At 40.5% G+C, this 24,024-nt stretch overlaps 6 protein-coding genes across 9 annotated transcripts in view; 3 read left to right on the forward strand and 3 right to left on the reverse strand.

Annotated features, from left to right (window-relative positions):
- Positions 1–398: 398 nt before the first annotated feature.
- Positions 399–6,043, forward strand: LOC112462213 (micronuclear linker histone polyprotein-like). Its single transcript, XM_025027855.1, has 6 exons — positions 399–421; positions 760–1,039; positions 3,011–3,171; positions 3,523–3,725; positions 4,378–4,653; positions 4,961–6,043. Exons 1-6 carry the CDS (start codon positions 399–401, stop codon positions 5,152–5,154), a joined length of 1,137 nt encoding a protein of 378 aa, XP_024883623.1. The 3' UTR covers positions 5,155–6,043.
- A 952-nt stretch (positions 6,044–6,995) lies between these two features.
- Positions 6,996–8,285, reverse strand: LOC112462222 (transmembrane protein 234 homolog). 2 transcript variants are annotated; one of them, XM_025027872.1, is made up of 4 exons: positions 7,955–8,285; positions 7,420–7,571; positions 7,175–7,324; positions 6,996–7,085 (listed from the first exon to the last, which is right to left on the reverse strand). In XM_025027872.1, the coding sequence occupies exons 1-4, from the start codon at positions 7,968–7,970 to the stop codon at positions 7,068–7,070; spliced, it is 336 nt and encodes a 111-aa protein (XP_024883640.1). In that variant the 5' UTR covers positions 7,971–8,285; the 3' UTR covers positions 6,996–7,067. The 2 variants fall into 2 exon arrangements, with proteins under 2 accessions (XP_024883640.1, XP_024883639.1); XM_025027871.1 differs by having other exon boundaries at positions 7,165–7,324.
- Positions 8,286–9,056: 771 nt separating this feature from the next.
- On the reverse strand, positions 9,057–11,137 carry LOC112462223 (intraflagellar transport protein 20 homolog). The gene is made up of 2 exons (XM_025027873.1): positions 10,716–11,137; positions 9,057–9,175 (listed from the first exon to the last, which is right to left on the reverse strand). The coding sequence occupies exons 1-2, from the start codon at positions 10,837–10,839 to the stop codon at positions 9,057–9,059; spliced, it is 243 nt and encodes an 80-aa protein (XP_024883641.1). The 5' UTR covers positions 10,840–11,137.
- Positions 11,138–11,277: 140 nt separating this feature from the next.
- Positions 11,278–14,615, forward strand: LOC112462221 (BTB/POZ domain-containing adapter for CUL3-mediated RhoA degradation protein 3). Its single transcript, XM_025027870.1, has 4 exons — positions 11,278–11,541; positions 11,793–12,105; positions 12,436–12,634; positions 12,702–14,615. The coding sequence occupies exons 1-4, from the start codon at positions 11,379–11,381 to the stop codon at positions 12,891–12,893; spliced, it is 867 nt and encodes a 288-aa protein (XP_024883638.1). The 5' UTR covers positions 11,278–11,378; the 3' UTR covers positions 12,894–14,615.
- Positions 14,616–15,030: 415 nt separating this feature from the next.
- On the reverse strand, positions 15,031–21,313 carry LOC112462220 (probable protein phosphatase CG10417). Of its 3 annotated transcripts, XR_003041638.1 has the most exons (7): positions 21,053–21,312; positions 20,013–20,292; positions 19,040–19,850; positions 18,831–18,960; positions 18,205–18,660; positions 17,783–18,077; positions 15,031–15,885 (listed from the first exon to the last, which is right to left on the reverse strand). XR_003041638.1 is itself a non-coding variant. In XM_025027868.1 (6 exons), exons 1-6 carry the CDS (start codon positions 21,161–21,163, stop codon positions 17,835–17,837), a joined length of 2,022 nt encoding a protein of 673 aa, XP_024883636.1. In that variant the 5' UTR covers positions 21,164–21,313; the 3' UTR covers positions 17,181–17,834. The 3 variants fall into 3 exon arrangements, 2 of the variants coding, with proteins under 2 accessions (XP_024883636.1, XP_024883635.1); XM_025027868.1 differs by lacking the exon at positions 15,031–15,885 and having other exon boundaries at positions 17,181–18,077; positions 18,840–18,960; positions 21,053–21,313; XM_025027867.1 differs by lacking the exon at positions 15,031–15,885 and having other exon boundaries at positions 17,182–18,077.
- Positions 21,314–22,807: 1,494 nt separating this feature from the next.
- LOC112462217 (heparan sulfate glucosamine 3-O-sulfotransferase 5) overlaps positions 22,808–24,024 on the forward strand; it is a 39,881-nt gene continuing 38,664 nt past the window's right edge. Inside the window, exon 1 of the mRNA XM_025027861.1 lies at positions 22,808–23,341. The gene's annotated coding sequence lies outside the window, so the exon portion shown is untranslated. The remainder of the gene's footprint in view (positions 23,342–24,024) is intronic.

Here is a 24,024-nt window from a genome sequence, read left to right on the forward strand (position 1 = left end):
AAACGGCGATTAACATAAATGACGAAGGCAGGGGACAGGCACTTTTGTTAGTTGCGTCGGATGGATTCGATTGTATTTCGTCGCGCCGGAGTCTCCGGGAAACCGCGTGATCAACTGATCAATTTGAATTCAAGCTAATCTGCTTCATATGATTCGCGTGAATTTAATATTACGCGATCAGATCAATATAACATGTAATCTCATTTGATATTTCTCCTCATCGCGTCATTTCGAAGCCTTTTAATTAATAGTAAATGCATACAAATGCACGGAAAAAAATTTAGCTAAGTCGTAAAATATGGATAACTAATATTTTTTGCAGTAAGAGTTATATTTTTTTTGCAGCGAAAGCTATAGTTTAGCAATAGTAGCAAAACCTTTTGTTCTCGCTGCAAAAAATGTTACTCTCGTTGCAAAAAAGGTTAGTTATCCATATATTACGACTATTTTAGCTATAGTAGCTAATCTTTTTTTCCGTGTGGGAATTATGCTCTGTACGTGTTCTCCAATCGATATGTACACGAGATCTATAGAGACATTCGAGATCAATATTGCAAATGACATCAAAATGGAACTATTAAGAAGAAGTGTCGAAGTGTCGTGAAAAAACGCCAATTGTGGTCTAATCGATTCCTCTTGTCCACCTCATTTTCCGCGCTATAAATTCTCAGATCGGATAGCGGTTGGATATGATCCTCCGGGATCTGAGAAGTAAATTATGCTCGGAAAGGTTCGGATGAGAAAGTGGTAGTTATATAGAGATAGTACTTCGAAAAACGCTGAGTCGCTGAATGTAACATGCGATTTTTCTGTTTCGTTTCAGGAGGATTATAGTCAACGCAGACGCTTATCGACACCTAGCGGCAGCCCGAGCCCTCCTAGACCGACCAGACTCTCGAGATCCACCGGCACTCTCACCAGAGAGGAAGAGTCCTTCTGCGAGTCCAGCAACACCCTGACCAGGGACAACCAGGGCCAAGAGGCGGAGAGGAAGGGCTGGTTCAAGTCCCTCTCGAGGAAGAACAAATCCAATGCCGCAGTAAGCGTCATTTTCTATTCCTGACAATTTTATTTTCCTATTTCTATTACAACTTTCCTATTCTTGCTTCTCTATTCCTAACTAAACTTCCTAATTTTATCAACCCTGCTAACGATAAGATTGATCGCTGACATATGTATCTATGAAAATCTCAATCAACCAACAAATTTCTATACATATCTAATCTGCTTTCTGAAAAATATTATAAGACATAAGAAATTCAATTCTAAAAACTTAAAAGATGCATTTAGGTTTTTTTTTTTCAAAATCCTGAAAAAGATATAATTTGTTGCACTGAATTCTTTAATAATATAGCTTACAAGTGGATATAAAATATTTCCACGTCGGTTGACATCATTTTCAAGTTCGTATGAAGTAATCAGATGCTCAAAAACACCGACGAACGAGTCCACGTGTCTTTCTTCGAAACCGGCGAGTCAGGTGGGCGAAAATGATCGTATACTAGAAGTCGTCAAGGGGAAACGTCATCGTATTTGGACTCGAACGGAAACTCGCGGCAAATCATCCCTCTAAGAAGCCTAGAATCTTTTTCGCGGGTATTATCCGATAACGAGCGGATTCTCCTGGATCGTGCCGTGGTTATCTCGCGCGCAACTCGCGCACCAGTCCCGTGCGCATTCATCAGTCAGATCGCGGGTCGCTGCGCGGAGCCATTAGGGCAGCGCAACCTCCAATTACCGGTTTGATTAAATGCTTAACTAACTCCGCGCTCTGTGGTTTAATTTAATCGCGAGATTAAGTGCCGATCAGGAGGTTGCTTGCCTAGCCCTATAAGCCGACCATCGTCCCGCGCGCCCGCGCGCGCACGGGAATAATCTCTGTCAGGTCCCGATTCTCCTCCGATCTTGGGCAGCGGAAAGAAGAGGAGAGGAGAGGAGACGCCGCTCTCCTCGCGCGCGCGCGCGCTCGTTCGAGATGATTGCGTGCGTATGAATCTCGCCGTGGACGATGATCTATCGGATGAGTCGGCCCGGGGAGAATCATGACTCATGAAGGCGCCGTGCGATGCAACCACGGGGGGAGGCCGCGATTTTTGCGAGCCGCGGGAAGAATACAGCTTTGTACACGCTCGCGCGATTTTCTCCCAGCCGACCGAGAGACGGGGCTGCATGGATTCCGAAAAATCGCGACCTTCGATGGAGGCCAGTTATGTCTGACTTCGCGCTCGTCTCGAACAATTGACAAAGAAGAGTCGGGTCTACGTTACGTACTGTTTCGCGTCGTATACTCTATTTTCTCGCATTCCCGTTAGTAGCTTATAGCGTCCTTAATATTTATCCTTAATCTTATATTATTCCCTAGAGGACAATGTCTCAGAACAAACGTGTAATAAGTTTTTATCGGATAAAATCTTGTTATTCACTTGACTTTTTATGGGATATATTTATACTGCATTTTTTCTTCTATCAGATAAAAAATGCACTTGTCATTATAGATCTATTATTTAATTATTCGATTAAAATAGTATTCGCATTTGCTGAACCTTATTACAATAAAATGAGAAATCTTGATGGTAAAAGATAAAAAATTATATGGTTTAAACATACGGAAATCTCTCTTTTGTATCTCTTATACTTAAAAAAAGATCCTTTTTTTAAGTATAAAAGAGAGACGATCTCATGAAGAATTAGTTAAGCTATAGTCAAGGTTAATCGAGACTGGCAAAACCGCCCCTAAAAGTCGAGAAACCGAAGCCAAGTATGTGCTTAGCTATGAAAATTACATAGTGTCACAGAATAATATATCATTACAGCGATACGTTTCAATCTATCGCACTTGCGAAGTTCGTCTTCTGTGCGCGAAATTATAACGTTCGATAAATCGATATTTGGAATAAGCGGACGTAATTGTTATACGCAGAAATAATCTGTGCGCGGCTATATTTGGTGTCCCCCCCTTCCCTCCGCCCCCTTCGAGATCATGAATAATGAAGCGTCGATAACTTTGCAGCCGGTGGATAAAAAGCCGAGAATACCCGAGAGCGAGATCTTGACGACCGGCACCGAGGATGAGGAAGCTTCCTCTGCGCCTGAACGAGTTTCCGTGCAAAAGAATCTCCGCTTCTTCGGCGATACGGATCAGGAGTCCGTCTCGTCCAACAGAGACCGCAGGTAAATATACGCTATAATATAAACCGCGTATAGGTATAATACACGACCGGTTGAATATTTCGCGCAAGAATGAATTTAAATATTTCGAATGTCGACCAGTTAACTTTCTTATCGTCATTACATTTTCTTCTAATTAATATCGTCATAAACAAAAATATAATCGTCTACTTCAGCTATTCATTTTGCTTTAATTATTAAATCTAAATAAATTGGTTTTTTTTCAAAAAATTATAAGATTTACCTTTTATATATTCTTATCAGAGAGAAGATAATGTATATATAGTTAAATAAATAGATAAAAATATAATTTAGACCACGAAAAGGTTTAATTACTTTAATTAATTATTTCAGAAATAAACGAGTTGACGACCATGCCTGCTCGAGGCGTGATGTCACGAATTCGAATCGCCGGGGTATCATATCAGCCCCAAGAAAATCGAGACTCGCTGAAAGCGCATTATCATCGGGCGAAAGTACAACCGGCGATAGCAGCCAGCAAAGTCAAAATTCTCAGAGATCGCAGAGATCTGTCGTGTATCTTCACGCTGCTACAGGTACAATAAAAAAATTGTACTTCTCACATAGCATTCACATAGTTATTGTTATAATTTTATGTCTTATTCTAAAAAAAAAAAAACATTTGCGATATTGTAATTTACTCTCCATTGCAATATATATTTAATTTCTTGTTTCAACAATCCAAAAACTATTCGAAAAAATAAAGGATTGTAAGTATAATGATAATTTAAATCGATTTCATCGTAATAAAAATATCGAAATGTTATTGATACTTATTCATGTTCTGAACAAACGAAATATCTTTCGTGAATTAAGCTTCTTAGATTAAAATAAATAAAATGGCATTTGCTTAAATTAAAAATTAAAGTGATAAAAAATATTGATTAATCCATTTTTTCAAATACATAAGCAATTTCTTCAATATCTTGTATATAACATTGGGTTGAAACATTATCACTGTCCAATAACAGTCATGCTCTATGAAGCATATTATTCATCGAACACTTGGAATTCTGCAATACTTGTCGCATTTGCGTCATAGAAAATGTATAAAAAAATATCATATCGCATTTAACCATGCGATCTATGGTGATCTATGTGAATAACATTCGGCAGTGAAAGTACGGAAAATGTCGTCAAGCGTAACCGCACTCTAATTGCAACTCAAGACTGATATCTGCATTCCAGTCGGCGAAATACCAGGCCCGAATGAACGACGCCGTGCGGCGAGTCGCGAGGAGTTAAATCGACCGTTGCAATCGCACACGAGAACGGTGTCGAGGAGCGTGAGCGTCCTTGCTCCGTGGAAGCCGCGACATTATAGGGAACCGTTTGAGATCAACTACGATCAGCAACAGCATGCAAAACCGATCGCGACCATGAGACGCAGGCAACGAAGTCGCGAAACCCTCAGCCGCCGAGGAAAGGAAGCACGGCGAAGCAAGGACAATCTTTCTAAGACAAGTAAATGCTTTTACTCTTGAGCAAAATAACTAAATGCCCCATTAAATGAAATAAATAAAATTCCGTATCCTTAAATAAAATTAACTAGTAAGCATCTATGTGTAGCAATAAGCATTTCTTTCTTTTTTCTTCTTAATTTTTACTAATAACAATTCGCGACGAATGTAGTGAACAAGTCCCTTTCAGTAACTGTTTCTTTCAAATTCTTATCCATAATATAAAGAAAAAATTGATTAACTTTAAATTAGCGTTAATTTGTGTCAATGTATTATTTAAGAAATGAAAACATTTGCGTCAATCATTGCAGGTACGATCAATCGCAGCACGCTAAAACCGAAGGACAAGCAGAAAGTGGACAGAACTGTTTCCACGGAATCGCTGGCCACCAAATCGCGAGGCATCGGCTCCAAGACGGAATTGAACAGATCCACGTCCGTGCCCCGCGACCCGAACAAGAGCGCGGGATGGTTCAAGCTAAAGAGCAAGAAGTCCCGCGCCTGAATTGGGCGGCCATTGATCAATGCTAGTCTCGAGTTTCATAAGTGTAATTCGTAATTTCGTGTAGGCGATTAATAGGCGTCGATATCTGGCGCGCGCTGATTAATAACGACGCGACTTATCGATAATACACACCGTTCTCAAACACCGTTTAACACATGCACGCGAGTGCGTCGATCGCGATCGCGCGGGTTTTAATTTTTTTAACCGAGCAGCATATGATTGCGGCAACAACGTGTAAATTAATTGCTGCTCAACACATCGATCGGTTTTGCGAATTTATGAAATTTGTGCTACTTAAGACACAAAGTTATAACCCCCCCCCCCCCCCCGCATAAATAGATATATATGTATATCTATACGTAACAGAATAAAACAATTATTCAAATATACATAGGCACACGCGAAGAAGCTTCAAACCTCAGTTACTCGTCAAATTAATATTGTTATACTCTTTGCGCATTAAATAACGTTTTTTTGTAACAAAGAAGATTGCAAAAGATCAAATGTAAACTCTTGAAAAGTATAATATTAAATATGAAGTGTATTCTAAAATGAGAACCTTCTCAATCTATCGTTACATTATCGTTAATAGCTTTCTCTCTGCCAAATTTAACGGATTAAATTTGTTGCGAATGATGAGAATGCGTTCATAATATATTCATATTATATCGTGAATTAACATGTCATCGTGTATTAACTTTTGTTTCTCCTTCGGGATTTGACAAAAAGTGCTTCAAATTTTTCATACTTTCACGTAACTAAATCCATATGCGTTGCGCATCTCATGGGAAAATTAACGCGTCACTTTATTCTACCGTGGATCAAAGTGCCATTTCTCTACATTCCTATAGTGTATACACCCTTCGTTAAATAAATTGAAATTCCCGAATATATATATTTTGAAACAGACAACACCTTTCTTTATAATAAACGTTAGTGTAATAAAGAAATTCAAGAAAAATATTTTCTAAATTTTATCTCGATAATCGAGAGATTAATCTCGACGTGTAAAACGGACAGTTACGTATAGCGATAGCTACCGAACATTTCTCTGTGCACAGATCAATCTAATCTTTGCATGCTTATTGTATATAAATACTTGTGTTGATAATCATAATTTTTAATCTATTTTTACTAGGACCTATGCGTGTTTTCATATAAATATATAAATATAACTCTTTTCTCTGTACATTCATGGATCACAGATTACACATACACTGTTGCGAAATTTTCACGTTCGACCCAGGTCGAGACACTTTCGTCACTTCCGATAACAGTGTAGCGGAATAAAACGCGCGATGCTAGACATTATCTGTTGTACTGTGATACGCTTTTGCGTGTGAACAAAGAAACAAATTAATTACAGCGACATAGTCATCTTGCACCATAATTACTATCTCATTCCTATCCGGTGCTACTTACGTGTGTGTGTACATATATGGATCATTAGACGATATGCATGTAAATATCATGAATATTGACGATATTGTACGGAATTATGAATAAAACCTATTACCTATTAACACAGACATTACTCCTCTTTATATAAGGTCCGTTCAACGCGAAAACAGAGACCACGTTATATCTTGTAACAAAATTAATAAACGCAACGATGTAAACTAGCATATCGTTAATAACAAAATATATCAATGTTAAATGTTTCATAATATTAGAAAGCAAAATCAAGTCGTGACTTTGCTTCGTTGGAAAGAATTATATGTGTTAATCATTGTGGTACTCACATTACACAGGAGATGGATATGGATTAGTTGACGGATAATGGACGGATGAACAGGAAGAGAAAGGATAGCGATGTGTGCGTAATGATTGTTGTCTTAAGCGTGCATATCACAATTCCACCGTTTTATTCACTTTGTCCCAACAACACAACGTGGTCCCACATAGTACAAGCATCATTCCCAGATAGGTATCTGGAAAATAAAGCAAATCGTAAAGTAACTAATTCATAACATTTTCCAACAATACGAAAACAATTTCGCTTGTACTCACTTCTGTGTACCTTTTCCTCGCCCAGGAACCAGCCTGTGATCGCAGTGAATACGAAGGTAAGGGAATTTGAAACTGGCACAGCCAGAGATAAATCGGTGCTCTGCAAGGTCAGGAAGTACAATACCGAACCGCACTGATTAACTAGAAACGGCAGGAGATACTGTGTGTAAAGAAATAAAACAAAAATTAGAGAAATGCCATTACGCTTATAAAATAAAATTAATTTGATAAAATCTATGTAGAGATGTGATAAACCTTCAGGTTAGTGATGAGAAACGCGATCTCCTTGACAAATTGCCCGTAAAAAGACGTGGCCTTGACATCTTCCAAACCTAGCGCACCTTTCTTCATGAACGGATTGGTTACTCCCCAAAGAATCGCCACAAGACACAGATATATCACAGAATCTGCAAACATACACATTGACACTCAATGAACACATCGCAGTCAAAATGATATATAGGCTGCATTCCGATATTCACTGTCAGTACTGCAAATCTATATTTTACGTCACGTATACTATAGATTTTCAATACTGAAAGTTGCTGACAGTGAATATCGGAATGCAGCCATAATTTTGACGTCACATTGACCCAAAAAATGACGTAAATTTAATCAATATGATGTCAAATTGACATCACTTTAATTTTCTGTTCTCCTTAAACATTATGATTGTTTTAATCATGTTCGTAATATCATCGAATCTCTGCTTTTATTTTCGCCTTCGTACTCGAAAAATTACTTTGCAACAAATGAAGAAAAAAAGATCGTTAAAGCTAAAATATCTTACCAATAGTGACCGCCATTCTCGTCGGTTATCTAACGTGGAAATCGTGGAATATTACACGATATATATATTTATCAAAATTATATCATGATTACGCGCATCAAATGGCACGTAACGGCAGGTCGCGTCATGAGAATTAATTAACACATTGAATGCCGGACTTGCTTGTCTCTGTTCACACCAAAGTGGAAATTTTCGCTATTAGATTCAGCTTATATTAGATTTACACTATAAACGTTACTTTTCACGAATTTTACAAATTTTTTCGAGTAGGTCACCGATCACCGGTGACCAGCGACCAGCGCGAGCAATCAGAACAATGGCGGCCGCAGGATTGGCGGGCAACGTGGCGTTCTGAAAACTGAAAGTTAAAATGGCTGCGTTCAAAAAGCAACTCAAGGAGCGCTCAGTGATTCTTTAATATGATTGGTTCTTGCCTCGCAAAGTAAGAACCAATGGGGACCTCTCCAGGCACCTTGCAAATATTAATAGTCCAGTTGCAGTAGAATTCTGTAAAGGCCATTGCACGTAACAAAGTTTTAGTTATAAACGTAAGGCCGTAAAAAAATAGACCAATCACACTCGATTATTCTTCGAGCTCAAGGAGAATAATCGACTGTGATTGGTCTATTTTCTTACGGCCTTACGATCATGACTAAAACTTTGTTACGTTCAATGGCCTTAACTCGTTATACTGTCGTTATGTGCTCATAACACAGTTGCGCAGATATACTATGATAAAAAAAGCTGTGCTTATAACGACAATATAACGATAACGATACTGGTCTACAACCTTGCTTTAAAGGGTATTCAAACTCTAAGCCGTAAGAAATTGACCAATCACAGTCGAATATTCTCCTCAAATTCCATTGTAATTTCTTAGGGCTTAAAACACCTATTGTAGACGGGCACTAAGAGAAACTCTCTCGATAACTTACGCCTCGCGATCAATCGTCGATTAATTAGAGTTTAGTCGAAGTCGTTTTTAAACCTTTTAAAAAAGCGGGATTCATGTTTTTAAAAATTATCGTACCATTTATTAGCAAGGAGAGCGAAAGATATTCGATGAATCGGCAACGACGACACAGTCGGAGACTATAAAACGTTATATTAATTGACCGACAAATGTTCGATGGTTTCTAGCTGTTCCAGTTCGATCTTCTTTAAAGAATCGTATTGTACTCGTAATCGTTCCAGTTCCACGGACTTCTCCAAAATTAATGCCTGTAATGAAAATAAACGAAAATCGATTGACGTGATTTCGAATCTAATTAATCGGCAGAATTGCTTATTTGCAACCTTTGTAACTATAGCAAATTTTACAACTATATGTAACTCTCGTCGTTCCTATCTAATATTTTCTTCCTTGTATCAATAAAAAATTAATAATTCTATGCCAACAAAACGTTACAAAATATTACTTGACAAGTCAATCGCCGAAAAAAATAATCGGATGACGGACAGTCAAAGTCAATATTCAAGATAATCAAGATCGTCAAGTTTATTAGAGTGGTCATGGAGATTTGATACTTGTTCAATCAATAAAGATGACTATAAAGGCTATCGCTTTCTTCTTCTTTCTCGTTATGACATTATGGTGTTACCTTAATATTGTAAGATAGTATAAATTCTCGCGACCACTGTTACATATTACTTAAACCTTAAAACGATTAATATACATGTTGCCTTTCATGTAATTAATTTAAGAACCTGCATCTGTTGTTTCTGGGCTTCCCTTTGCTTCGCAACGGAACGCAGTAGATTTCGCGCGCCGATCGTCTTCATTTTCTCTCTCTCCACCTCTTTCGCCAAATTGTCTAATATCCTAACGAATTCGTCGGAATTTTTCTCAAATTCGGTAATCTCTGCAACGTAAAAATTCTCAATCTTCGCGACATTTATGAAGAGGCATTAGCGATTTATAGTAATAGTGCGGTTGACGATGAAGCCCTGAGGTGCAGTTTTTTTTAGATAAAGGGGATATCGGACATAAATCGTTTATTTCACACCGTAATTTTATTTACATTTCATGTCTCGTATAATTATACATTCTTCAAATTATATTTCTTTTGCGAATAAACATTTCGATCGACAATTCATTACAATAATAATAATAGCTATTGTAATTGACATTAATGTCCACTTCAATCAGATTAACTTAAATCAATGTAGATTAACTTAAATCTCGATTTAACTTACTTTTTATCCTTTTCTAGTTATAAAGATTAGAAAAAGATAAAAAGTAAGTTAAACCGAGATAAGTTAGTCTGCATAAAAATGGATATAAGAATATTAAAAGAAAATTCCGAGATTAAAGTTAATCTACAAAGTTTTGACTAAACTCCGATCAACCTAATCTCCGATTATAATTTGTCAAATAATACCAGTATTATTTTTGTTAACATGAATAGAACCATCAATTTTTTTTAGCACTCGAAAAGGAAGATATATAAGAGTAACGAATTGCATACATACTGATAGATAGAAATCTTACAGCGAGCAATTCTGTCGATTGAATTTAATCGCCGGTCGAGTTAATTAAAGCTCGAAATCGCCCCCTAACTGCCATCCGAATCATCCGAGAGTGTATGCACATCTATAGATGTGCGCGCCTTTTTGTGCAGGAACTCATTGAGCAAAGCACACGGTACGGACGGTGACGAGAATCGTGCGGCGAGCGGGTGAGTATATCGTGAGAACGTGAGACCGCCTGGTCAAGTAAATTCTGCCGTGAAACGCCACTCGCAAACCAACGCAAACTTACTGGACACGAAACTCTGACACTCCTCCTTCAGCTTGTTCGTTTGATTCGCCGCTTCCGGCTCTAGGACGCGTATCTTGCTCAGGTCGTCGATGTAAACGCCGTACTTGGTCAGCGAGTCAGCCATCTTCTCGAGCGTACTCACTACTCAGCGTACCCGGCTTGCGAGGATGGCGGTCCCCTCGTTCCGGGAGCGCGGGCGATTCTGATTGGTCCGAGCCCTCGCGATACTTTTCGCGCATCGCAGTCGATCTTAGCCATTCGCCGCCACGTTCAGCGCGTCGCGTTCTCGTACAATTTCTCGTTCGCCGCGCTCGATGACGAACGTGCGGGAAACGGAGCGAAATGGGGATATGTTGATATCTCGCGCGGCTCTCCCGCCCTCCCAATACCCGCGGGAGTGAGCGCGCGGGGACCCCTCCGGCCCCTCGTCGCCGCGACGATGCGCTAAACGACCGCCCGCGCGCGCTGTCACGTCGCTCCGACGCAAACGCGAATCCGTCATCCGTCGGCGATTCGCACGTTCCAATCTGACGTCGAGGGGGATCGATACGCTCCCCTCCCCCCCGTCCGCGCCTCATCCCGCGGCGTCTCGTCCTCGTCTCGCGCGTCAGTACTCAGCACTCGCCTCTCTGCTCGGACCCCCCGGTCGTCACGACTCTCGTTATGTCGGGCGAGCACAAGACCGTAATTAAATACCCGTCGGAGTATGTCAAACTGAACATCGGCGGCTCGCTCCACTACACCACCATAGGCACCCTGCAGAAACACGACACCATGCTGCGCGCGATGTTCAGCGGTCGCATGGAAGTGCTCACCGACTCCGAAGGTGAGGCTTCTCTCGCGAGTCGCGACGCACACATTTTGACATTTCGTCGAGATCGATCAACCTTGAATATCGATCAGTCTTGACGTCCGAATCTGAGGCGCACGGATTTGTCCGATTAATTTGAAAAAAAGGAAAAGAAAGGAATCGCGCTTGACCCCTTTGTGCGTTATTTCCCGAGAATTTTCAACATTTAATCTCGTCGATATCTCCCATTTGTATCCTCGACTCTGACTGGCGGTCTCTGTCCGCAGGTTGGATACTGATCGATCGGTGCGGCAAACATTTCGGGACGATCTTGAACTTCTTGCGAGACGGCTCGGTCCCGCTGCCGGAAAACACGAAGGAGATGGCGGAGCTGCTCGCCGAAGCGAAATACTACTGTATCAGCGAGCTGGCCGAGTCCTGCGAGCAGGCGCTTCTTCGAAAAGAGCGCGAGGCGGAGCCGATTTGCAGAGTACCTCTCATAACCTCCCAGAAGGAGGAACAGTTACTCATAAGCAATACTACGAAACCTGTGGTCAAGCTGCTCATTAATAGGCATAATAACAAATATTCCTACACAAGGTGATATTAAACGCTGCTTTGATAGTCATGAATATCGTGACATTTCGTGATACGTGATACCATTTTTTATCTTTTGCAAATTGCGATCTGAACGTTCCGAATAGGCGCCAATCTGAGCAATTCAAAGTGTAACAAGAGTAACGAGTGTAACGATAAAAAGCTCGTATTACTATGTGGTTTCTTACATAATTTATATCGCAAACTCATATTCTAAATTCGTGAAAAAAAATTTGTGAACGAAATGTCACAATATAGCTAATTGTAGCTGTATTATTATCACAGTCAAGCTCATTAATGCATAAGTGAATTGAATAAATTTAATTTTTGCAGTACATCAGATGACAATCTATTAAAAAACATAGAATTATTCGACAAAATGTCGCTCAGATTCAGTGGCAGAGTGTTATTTATCAAAGATGTTATCGGCTCGAGCGAGATCTGCTGTTGGACGTTTTACGGACATGGTCGTAAGGTGGCGGAGGTCTGCTGCCACTCCATCGTCTACACGACTGACAAGAAGCATACAAAGGTAATGAAATAATATGACAGCGATATTTTAAAACTATGTAACGAAAAATGCTTACCTTTTTTTTCAGGTTGAATTCCCTGAGGCTCGGATATATGAGGAAACGTTAAACATTCTGTTGTACGAGCATCGGAATGGCCCGGATCAAGAGTTAATGCAGGCTACATCGTCGCGCGGCGTAGTACCTTGTACGTCCGACGAAGAGGAGGGCGAGCGTTCAGGATTGGCGCGCCTTCGCTCCAACAAACAGAACACCAACTGACCCAGTCTTGTTCTCCTCAATCCACCGCATACCGCGATCCTCAGCGTCGTTCGCTCGTTCAAGACGCGAATCAATATAAAATGAAGACGAAACACCGATGTATACTAAACGCGAACGCTACGTAATACTGGGTTATCGCCTGCCAGTCGAATCTTTTCCTTTTTCGTTTTTGGAATACATTTTGGAATGCGAGGAAAACTTAACTTTGGCTAGACGACGATCTGTCTCGCTACATTTTCTCACATCACAACACTCTATTTTCGAACATAATCGCGTGCTTTAATTGTTGAATAGATTTCTAAGAAAAATGCGTCGTCCTAATTAACATCAAACAGAATGACAAATTTGTGTCTTTTTGAGTTCTCTTCGCCATTCTTGCTATACAAGCGTGTTTATAAATGTGTATAAATGTGCGACTAAGAATGGCACTTTATTGATTTCCTCTTGAAAATAACTAAAAGAATGTAAATGCTACGCGCTTAATGATTATGTGCCAAATTGTAATTAAATCCGCAACAGGAATAAGTCCAAGTTGCCATTCTGTGACTGATAAAATTATTTATAAACTTATACTCTATGACAACTTTTAAGCAGTCATTTAGATTAAACAAATTGTTATGAAATAATCTTTTTCATAACAATTTGTTTCTCTTTGTGCAAAACTAGGACTGCACTGTTACCTGTTATAAGTATTATTATTTTATTATCATTGTCATCATCACTGTCATTGTCATCGTCATTATTATTAATTATAATATATTAATTTGTCAATTATTATTATTATTGCTTATTATTTTTGTCATTATCTGTATCATTATGATAAATTTTTTCATCGTGTTTATGTTACTCTTTCTTACAAACTTACGTAATTTAATATCTCAATAAATCATATATATTATATATTTGAAACATATATATTGTGTTATTTGAATGTGCGTTTCTCAGCAAGTCCGGAATTCTTAAACTGCTTAAAGGATGATGTGGAGTACAACACTGCCAGTAAAATAAAATTGAAGTTTAATATCAGTCATATATATATATATATATATATATATATATATATATATATATATATAATTTTCGGTGAAACGCGCAATTTTGTTACTTCACTTGAATTGTAAGTGTTAAACGTATTAAATATTAAACGTATTTCTCAGAATTTTCGGATTGAACGGATGTGCAATACATAGTGCAATATATCTGATTTTGAATAAACGAGCTTATTTTGAATTTTCTACTAACACGTCATTCCAAATATATTCTTTCACCGCGTATTAATTTTCTTTATTGATTTACACTTTCACTTATATGACAGAATCGGAGCGATAATCGGAACCGAAGTGTTTTCGGAAGTCGATGCGAATGATATGAATGATAATGATCCGATATCTATTGATCGTAAGTACGATGATTAGGAAACAACAGTTTTTCATTTTATAATAGAGGGTAAATTTGCTCAATTTTCGAAGGTGTTAGATAAGTGAAAGTGGAGTGTAAACAACTACGGACTGTGATTACACTGGCACAGTATATTAGTGTGTAAATATTATTGTGTATTTTAGTGTTGAGTAAAGATGAGAGTTCCCCCATAGTTAATAAAGGGACCATATGTATCGTGTTGGTGTACCTACGTCGTAGGATACCTTTTCATTCATATCTGTAATACGTATGTTATATATTAAATCGAATATATCTATGTTGAATAAAATTGATTTGTAGATTTCCCTGTCTCTCTATGCAATTACATGAACAATTGTAAGGGATTGAACACGGAAAAATGATAATAGAATAATGTCAAAATTTATATATCTTGTACCTTGAAGAGATTTTTTGCAAGAAAAAATACATATTATTTACAAGCTTGGAAAAGAGATCATGGTACAAGTAACTATGATACGGAACGTGATAGTTCAAGTCAATTATAAGCAAGTTTTAAACAAGTAGCAAAAATCTGGCAGAACCAGATTTATTCTGTTATTTGTGCGAAATATGCATTATTCAAATCTTAGCGGCAAAAAAGTGTTTGAGATTCTAAAAATAGAGCATTTACTACTTTCAAAATATTTGACGTGTTCTTTTTTGTGGCAAGAGGGAAAAATGCAAAGCAGGAAAAAAAAAGAGAAAATGGAAACAAGCATTAAGATTGATTCGAGCGACACATGTATTATGAAACAAGATATTATTATACATAAGTGTATGACGGAGTTTGCAGCTAAAGACAGTACATGGGGCGCAAACCTTTCTTCTTGAGACGGAATCGAATGTACAATACACATGTTGAGGAGGTTGTCAACCCCTGAATTGGAAAGGCACGTCAGTTCTTTCTGAATGATACTAGATACGCTTATCTAGTATCTAGTATCTATACACTACTGATCATCTTGCAAACGGTGTTTACATAAGAGTATTGTGATTGCTTTTGCATTTAACTACAAACAATTTCTTCGATGAAAATTACTGTCTACTAACGACTGCGATTACACATGAGTGTCGACAGAAGAATATATATTAGTGGAAAATGTCACAATTGTCGCGAAGGTGTCACTGGGTCGATTCACATTTCTATCATCTACAATGTTTGCCTCACAGAATTTTAATGCAGTTTCGTATGAATCTCTACGATAAAAACACAAAGATTCTGCTATTTCCGTATTACGATCGAAACAGGAATCTTCATGCAACGTGAAAGAGTCTTAACTGTAAAAAATATGACAGTAGGTCTTTATTTGTTCAAGTATTGCCTATTTACGATTTATGTACGTTAACCGTAACGTGAACTTAGAAAGTTGTAGATGTACACGACGACGAGTGTTGGCGGTTAGCGCCACATCAGATTAATAATATTAATTTATAAGTCCAATCGCATTATGTTCTTAGACCAAAGTTCTACAGAGACAGTCTCCGTGCTTAACACGCGCTCTCTTAGTTCGTGTTCATGTTGGGTAGATATCGGATGGAGGAGCTTGATGTACACGTAGGCACGAGTAGATATCTAAGAGCAAAAATATACGAGAGATATACTTTTATCTAATTAGTGCATAAAACTGAATTTCGATAAAATCATTCGAACGTCATTGCTTTCATTAGTTACACGAGAAAACGGAGAGATTTGCTCCCAGATATAATACGTCCTATCCTCTATTTTGCGTTTGTCGGAATACTACAAGTATCTTGCACTTATATTATATTATACCACAAATAATTTTCGCGTTTCTCCAAAAGGAATTTTGCAACTATCGTGATGCCACGAGTACAATAGGATTAGTATTCTGAATTTACCAAAATACCGTAACCGTCATGCGTTTGCCACATCGCGCCACTTTCAATCCTACAATTGTAATCCCTCTTTCTGCAAGACGAACGCCTTTACCGTTCCGCCAAAGCTACGATGTATCTCTATATATGATTCTCTGTATAAATTTACAAAAAACATATTTTTGACATATGCAAATTTCCAAATTCAGATCGTTTCAAACTACTACAGCACTTGACGTAGCTTAACATGAGTACATATCCTTTTTTTTTTGTATTTCTTTAACGTTATCATTAAGACAAGATCACAAATTGGTAACGCGTTATACGCAATTGCCTTAATTACATAATACAGTTTAAACATCTTAATCTATTTCGCACACCCATCCATTCAACCACTATACCCAGGGATTCAAAAATAAATTCTATTCCGTAAAAATAAGAGATAAATGTATTGACTTACACAAATATAAATCCTATAAGCTACGTTTATAAATATATACATTTATGTACTATGTAATCTAAAAACTCAAGGAATATACTTTGTAAGTGCAGCTGGAGCAAATGGGATGATATGTGGAGAAATCTAAGTATCTAATTATTTAACTTAAATATATTAAGACATGGAATATTATAATAATTAGAGAAAATCATTGTAGTTTGAAACAAATGATACTGTGATACAAACACGTATAAATATATAAACTAAATTGGCAATATCTCTCTTATTTAATATGAATTTTCTTTATCTAAATAAAATATATAACGATTCTGATTTCATACTCATATTCCTATAATTCGACAATATAATATATGTTACAATCAAATATCTATTGATCAAGAAAAGAAGAAAAAATATGGATTATATAGAATAACAAAAATAAAATTAAGAAAAAAGAAGAGGTGAATAAAACTTAATTGATATTATTGCGTACATATGCTTTCGTTAGTATCACTGCATCATTTATATAAAATTAGTTTCAATTAATAAATTTGTGTATTTATGTATTAGAAATTGTTAGAGCTATATTAGAATTATATTAGAACTTATTAAATAATAGATGTCAAGTTCTATAAAATTAAAAAAAAAGATTGTACATTTATATTAAGAGTACGTATTATTCATCGTACTTTTATGTCAATAAATGCTTGTGAAATGAATGATCTTTTTTATTTGTGAGTTCAATTTTAAAACTGTTTTACATATTATCATTTTACACAATCTCTTCCTATTTCTGTTGTATTCCTCAATTCTGAAGATTACAATTTCAAATTATATATAAAAGAAAAAGCTCGTATATTGAATTGTTTTTAAGTAATAAAATAAAGTTTAGTGTGAAACAGATTATATCTAACGGCATTATGTGACATTAAATAGATATATGCACAAGATATGAACGTAGAAGAGAAATTTCCTTTCATATGTAAAATTCACTTTATTATAATTGAGAAATGATTGATGTATTATTAAGAAAACTACATTATATCATTCCCACGTGCTCCAATCTAGCAGTCTGTTAGCAGCGACCAATAACACACCTTACGCGCTATTTCATGTGCCTGTTACTGCATAACCAATTGGTTCCAGCTCTCTACACAGTAATATAAAGTTGTTACATAATTTTACATAAACTCACATTCACTCGTCCGCTCCCGGAGATCAGTTCATGACGCATGGTGACTCCTAATTCACATAGCTGCCTCGGTCTTGGCGCGTTTGCAGGGGTTTACCGTGTTTTCTCCCGGGATACAGTCGTTATTTTCCTCAGCGGCTGGCGAGACCGATCGCTTCTTCGTAACGCATACCTCGGCAACGGTGTTATTTTTAACAGTTTCGGTTGCCGGCGATTTAAACTTAACTATTACGGCAGTCATGTTGTCGCAGCCCGTTCCGTCGCCGAGAGTATCCGGTGCAAGGCAATGATCAAATAACTGTAACACACATTAGATCGTTTTTTATCCAGAAGGAATACTTGAAATTTTCTGAAAACAAGATGCGCATGCGAGTAATGTTTAAAAATCATTTTTACTCTTTTAGGCTTATAACGTGATACCATACCTCTTCGCAGATTTTCGAAATGTTCTCGTAATTTTGTGACAAACGGTTGCGCACGAACTGAACGACGTTTTGACTGGTCATGAAATTCCATATGCCATCACAAGCGAGCACCATAAATTCGTCTTTCTCCGGATCGATCGTAATATGCCTTACGTCCGGTAGAGCGGAGATCATCTGTTCTTGGGGTGGTAATACCATGTTTCGCTTATACGCATGATCGCCAAGTGCTCTGGAAAGATTGAGGCCGCCATTCACTCTGCCGTCGCTCGTCACCTCTCCGCCTGCTTTTACTATACGTTCCATTTCCGGTGCGTCTTCGGGCTTATGGTCCAAGCTAAGTTCGATCGCCTGACCATCCCTGCATAGGACACACCGAGAGTCTCCAGCATTGGCCACGTACAGTTCATTGTTCTTGAGTATCGCTACAACCGCCGTGCATCCACTGTCCGAACCAGGCTGCACAAAAACAAAACTCATTATACAACGAATTCACTAAGTGAAAATTTTTAAACAAGTTTTCATTTAACATATTTCATTTAACGATTGTCCCTTTTGTTAATTTTACTCTAGATATTCATGGCTCGCGGTGAGTTTCGATAAATTCTCTGAGACAATCGATATTGTACCTTTTCTATCATTAGATCATCCGTGTCATCGTCTGAATCGTCTTCTAGATCCTCCTCCTCCTCCTCCTCCTCGACTTCGTCATCTTCATCGCTTTCATCCTCATCAATATCTTCTGTATCGTCTCCGTCACTGCAAGAGGAAATCTCGATTTAAAAACAATGCTTAGAAATTAAATGTTTTTTACATCAAGTAACACATGTCTCTATACCTTTCAGGAACACCATCGAAGGTCTCATCATTTTCGTCATCGTCGTCGTCTTCTTCAGAGTCGTCGTTGTCCTTTTTCAGTAGACTTTGGTAAAGATCCACAGGCTGAGTTCTTCTTCGACCACTGCTAGTTATCCGTTCTTGCTGACCCGCATCTCCGTTTTCCACAGGGGTGCAAGAACTGCTCGACACGTTGTCGCCTCCACCCTTACTGCTGTCCGCATCTCCGATCCTCTTCGACTCCGCGCCATTAACTTCCACCTCGTTCGCATTAGACTCCGCGCACGGTGGCGCCTTGCCGGGACTCGAGACTTTCTCTTTTACATCTTCGGAACTATCGGGCATGTCCATAGACTTAGCAGGTTCTACATCCGCAGTAGACACCACCGGTGGAGACGCGTGAGCGCTGCCATTGCTCGTCGTCGAATCCAGCACTTGCTCAGCTTCGTTGCTACCCGGGCAATCGGAATCCTTTCGCTCCACTGTGCTGGACAGAGTCGACCCGCACGGCTGACTGGAACTACTCACGTCCGTTTCGTTCGTATTCCAGTCGGGCGTGGACGCGGACGACGAGGATGACGTCGCTGGCGGTGACGGCGACGATGAGCATCCCGCGCCAGAGGACGAACCGCTCGTTTTCTCACGTCCTCTTCGACCCCGCAAGTAAGGACTCGCGAATGCGCGCTTACCACACTTCTCGCCTTTCAGATTTTTTAGATGAGGATTCGCCACCTCTGACTGATACTTTGCCATTACTTGCTCCAACGGCATCGTCGCTTCCATACACAGATTACTAACATTTTCTTCTTCATCTATACGCAATGTAACGTACGAAGATAATCTTATTAAAAGCTTACTCGTGTAGGTAAGGGGAAAAAATAAATTAGAGCTTGCCAAACGGACAATTAGCAAGAGTATCTGTATAAAGGTAAACCCCGTAATAATGCATATCCTTAATATGAAAAATAACGCACCAGATTCGGTCAGGTCACCCTCCTTTTTCTCCGACGTGGACGTTCCCGCGAGCTCTTTGAGAACATTGACTACCTCCGGCTTCGTAAGGGTATCATCGAAACCGAGGAAAGCGTCTATTAAAGCTTGCCTAATATCGCCTTTCTTGTAAGCTTCTGTCTGTTTGATAAAATCGGGGAGGTTGCGCGCGCAATACGTCGCAACCTCGTGTCCTCCATGACCGTCGTATACGGCAAACAGCGAGACATTCTCGTCAAATTCTATGCAACAATTGTGAGCATCCTGCAAAGAAAGAGTCGCCGTTAGTAATCCATCTTCGACAAGACTTCTTTCTTGTTCTAAAAAGGTAGCAATCAATTGTCTTGGGTATTGTCTGGATCAGGGAATCGAGTGCCAAGAAGTAACATTCTTCTAGCAATGCATAAATTTATCAGAACGAGATACAACATATTTCAATAGACAGTCGATTAACTTCCATTTGATAATACATTCCAAAAGCGTCAACGGACAAGATAAAACAACGATTATTGCGTAACAACTTTGTCGTTCGAGGGAAACTGACAACCGATATTATTGCGGGTATCAGAGAAAGTTACATATCGCCAACGAGATATTTTTGCGACGAAACAACGCCGTGATAATATTGATCGACATGTCGCAAGGATCCCTTATCGGGATATCTCTCGTCTGTTGATAAATAAACGCGTGAGTCGCGAAAGAGTCGTCGACGAGCGTCGGATGCGCCCGGAGCCTCGTCCCGCTCGTCGGTCACGCTCGTTCCCCCGGCTCGAGGGTTCGGCGCGCGGGACGCGTCGGCGAGCGCGCGGGGCGGCCGGTCAATCCGGTGGCCGGGTGACCGGCGAAAACACGCGGGTGCCCCGAAACTGGGTAACGGGGCAATAAACGAGCGAGAAAACGAACGAACGAACGAACGAACGAGCGAGCGAGCGAGGGCGCGCGCGCGCGCGCGCGTACGTCGCGTACGTTGCCGCCGTCGGCGCGGCGGCCGTGGCGAACGGCATACCGCGACGTTCCCGCTTACCTCCTGACTGATCCGCCAGCCCTGCATCGAGCTCGCGCCGTACGCGACATTCTTTCCCACTTCGTCGCTCGATTCCTTCTTCGTGATCGGCTCCGACAAGTACGCTCCCATCTTTTAAAATACCGGCTGGCCGTCGTGCTACTCCCGCGGCGTCCGCGTTAATGTATCGCTAACGTTTCCGCCAGAAAACAGAACTCACAAGCGTGGCTGCTGCACAAGTCGTTGACTAGCCTCCCATGACCGGTTTGGCTTTCTGTTTTCCAGCCGCGCTGCTGGCGCCAGCTGGGCGCAGACTTTTCGCCGCGCGCGCGCGCGCCCGCGCCTCTTTCGCGCCAAACTTAAAGCAACGTGCGCATGTAGGAGTCGGAAGAGAGTCATCCGTACGACCGGATATGCACTCCGTTCTATTTTCAAGTTCGATAGTCACTGCATTTGTGCGTCGGAGTCGGAGGTCGGAGCCGCGGCGGGGATTGGTTTGGCCAGATTTGTTTCGAAAGAAAGACGCGACCGCGCGTTGTTTCGTTGCCGTTTGGCGCTTGTAACGATGATCGATTTCGAACCGATTTCCTGAATGGGTTAGATAACTAGATGATCCTCGGACCAGTGAGCTATCACTTTGCGAGTTGTTGTCGTTCGAAGCAATTAAATCATATTCGATTTAAGTATCGACTCAAATCTAGAGAATTTATAGAAATTGATTTTATATAAATACTCGAGTAACTTTTACAGAATTTATATATAAATATACACTGAGAAAAAAAATTTTATTTTAAAGGAATATTTATTAAGTGGCTTTTTAACTTTTATTTAATTTAAATAAAAATATTGAATTCTAAGTAAATGTGTGTAAATAGTAAGTAAATAAGTTGTTAGGAGCCACCTAATAAATATTTTTGAGGATTTTTTCTCAGTATTATATATATACATACATATATATAGAATAGAATACTTTATATTTAATACTAAGAAAACATTAATAAATAACAAGTAAAACTTGACCGATAAGTGAATCTCACAAATAAGTCATAGATATAGCCATTTTCGGCCGAGATCGAATTCACTGGATCTTCGCAGTTTAATATTATTTTTGTATAAATTTTATATTTATCCTTAAACAATCGAGCTTAATACTATTTTCGTGCAAATCTATATATTTTAGATTTAACCTTCAATAATCAAACGGGACAAGTATAACAGGACATGTCGAAAGTCGGTCGTTCCAGTATTAGCGCGTCTTTATTAGATATCAAATTCAGAGCAATATATAATTGACCGCATTAATATTTAGTACATGAATATTGAAAACCTATTGCAGTAACGAAGCAAAAGTAGCTCGGACAGCGCCGCTTAATGGTCACTTTCCGAAACACTCTGGAGGGTATATATTAACAAAATACGAAAGTAAATAATGTTACAAGTGTTTTCTAAAATTCATTTTTTAAAAATCGAACAAGTCAGTGTCTAACATAATTCTTCGAGAGAAATATCTCGATTACCGCGGAGTGAATTTAACGTCGGAACCGCGAGGAACATCGAATCACCTTTGAAGTTTGAACGTTCCGCGCTTTGTTCAAAGTGTGGGGGAGGGGGGAGAACAGATTGGTGTCGCGCTCGTCGCGGCGCGGCACGGGAGGGCGGGTGGGATTAAACGGAGCAAGAGGGGCGCGGGGGGGGGGGGGAGTGCGTACGGAGTAGTGCGCCGGGCGCTCGCTCGACTCCGCTCGAGCCCGCCACCCGCCAGTCGTTCGGCGGAGCTCGGGGAGGTTAGATCGGGTTCGCGCACCCCTCCCCCCGGATGCGAATGCTCGGTGGTACGGCACACCGCGACGGTCGACAGACGGTAGCGGATACGCGGCGTGGAGTCGCGCGACTACGTCAGTGCCGCCGTGCCCCGGACTCGCGTCCTTTCTCGCGCGCTCGCTGGCGAGCGTCGATCGTCGTCGTCGCCCCGTCGAGTCGATCTCGCCCTCGCCCCGGTAACGGGGGCGAGCCTCGCTACGCCCGCACATCCCAGCTCGTCGACTCTCATCCCATCGACGTCCCGCCGCCGCCGCCGTCGTCGTCGTCCTCGTCCTCGTCCTCGTCGTCCTCCTCGTCGTCGTCGTTGCCAGACGGACGCGCGGCTGGCCGTACCGTCGCATCGTCGCCGTCGTCTTTCCCCGTCGTCGGCCGTCCGTGCATCGTGCTCGCCGCACCTGTCGATACCGTAACAGCAAAGGGAGCGAGGACGGCAAGCCAGCACCGTGTGTTCCCCGGCCTAGTGACCTGACCTTGGATCGGTCCGACCAGGTAACGTCTGTCACCACTTACTTACTCACTCGCGCCACGCTTCTTCCGTGGCCCGCGCGCGCCGACGTTTTCCTCCGGCTCCGAGAGCGTCTCTCTCCCGGAGATATATATATAACATGTATATGTACATGTATTCGATTATGGCGGGGGTGCGGACGCGCGGGGGAGGAGGGCTTTTGAGATTGGTTGTACGGTAGTATGGCAGCGGCACGCATCCCCGTTAATTCCGGGGTGCTTAACGCGCGTATACGTGTTGCGGATAAGAGGATTTGCCGCTCGCGCTAGTGATAGGCTTAAGTCCGCTCTCGGATATCTATACGCGTGTCTTCACTCTTCGCGGTTTCCCACCGATACAGCGACACCCGCTTCACTCGACAAATGAACCGTTGTAAAATATATCGATCTTAAAAACGTTTCCCGTACCGCGGATTCCCGTGCAGTTTTCGAAACGAGACGGCTGCACGGGCGGCGCGACCGCTGGCTAATTTCTTTTTTAATCGAAATCACCTTGGGGGAAAATTTACTTATCGATCCGAGAGAAACTTTTCGCGGCGGGAAATTTCACCTCTTGCCTTTTTTTTTTTTTTTGCTCGTTTCGCGACGGTCCCGCTGCGGTTCGCGTATGAAGGCGCGCTAAAGCGAAATGCGGGGAAATTTCCTCACGGGCAAAACGAGTGTTCTTA

This window comes from Temnothorax curvispinosus, unplaced genomic scaffold, assembly GCF_003070985.1.
Source record: "Temnothorax curvispinosus isolate PA1 unplaced genomic scaffold, ASM307098v1 QBEX01012062.1, whole genome shotgun sequence".
In the NCBI taxonomy this organism is placed as follows: Eukaryota; Metazoa; Arthropoda; class Insecta; order Hymenoptera; family Formicidae; genus Temnothorax; species Temnothorax curvispinosus.

What these genes read in the sequence shown, in the direction of transcription:
- LOC112462213 (XM_025027855.1), top strand. Translation starts at nt 399, where the DNA reads ATGTTACTCTCGTTGCAAAAAAG. An exon ending in TTACTCTCGTTGCAAAAAAG is followed by an intron (nt 422 to 759) that starts GTTAGTTATCCA and finishes GTAGTTATATAG; the next exon opens with AGATAGTACTTCGAAAAACG. An exon ending in GGACAATCTTTCTAAGACAA is followed by an intron (nt 4,654 to 4,960) that starts GTAAATGCTTTT and finishes CAATCATTGCAG; the next exon opens with GTACGATCAATCGCAGCACG.
- LOC112462222 (XM_025027871.1), bottom strand. An exon ending in TTCTCATCACTAACCTGAAG is followed by an intron (nt 7,325 to 7,419) that starts GTTTATCACATC and finishes CTTTACACACAG; the next exon opens with TATCTCCTGCCGTTTCTAGT. An exon ending in CGAGGAAAAGGTACACAGAA is followed by an intron (nt 7,086 to 7,164) that starts GTGAGTACAAGC and finishes TTTATTTTCCAG; the next exon opens with ATACCTATCTGGGAATGATG.
- LOC112462223 (XM_025027873.1), bottom strand. Translation starts at nt 10,839, where the DNA reads ATGGCTGACTCGCTGACCAAGTACGGCGTTTACATCGACGACCTGAGC. An exon ending in GTGTCAGAGTTTCGTGTCCA is followed by an intron (nt 9,176 to 10,715) that starts GTAAGTTTGCGT and finishes TTTTCATTACAG; the next exon opens with GCATTAATTTTGGAGAAGTC.
- LOC112462221 (XM_025027870.1), top strand. Translation starts at nt 11,379, where the DNA reads ATGTCGGGCGAGCACAAGACCGTAATTAAATACCCGTCGGAGTATGTC. An exon ending in AGTGCTCACCGACTCCGAAG is followed by an intron (nt 11,542 to 11,792) that starts GTGAGGCTTCTC and finishes CTCTGTCCGCAG; the next exon opens with GTTGGATACTGATCGATCGG. An exon ending in CTGACAAGAAGCATACAAAG is followed by an intron (nt 12,635 to 12,701) that starts GTAATGAAATAA and finishes CTTTTTTTTCAG; the next exon opens with GTTGAATTCCCTGAGGCTCG.
- LOC112462220 (XM_025027867.1), bottom strand. Translation starts at nt 21,163, where the DNA reads ATGGGAGCGTACTTGTCGGAGCCGATCACGAAGAAGGAATCGAGCGAC. An exon ending in TTCGATGGTGTTCCTGAAAG is followed by an intron (nt 18,961 to 19,039) that starts GTATAGAGACAT and finishes TTCCTCTTGCAG; the next exon opens with TGACGGAGACGATACAGAAG. An exon ending in ATGATCTAATGATAGAAAAG is followed by an intron (nt 18,661 to 18,830) that starts GTACAATATCGA and finishes GTTTTTGTGCAG; the next exon opens with CCTGGTTCGGACAGTGGATG.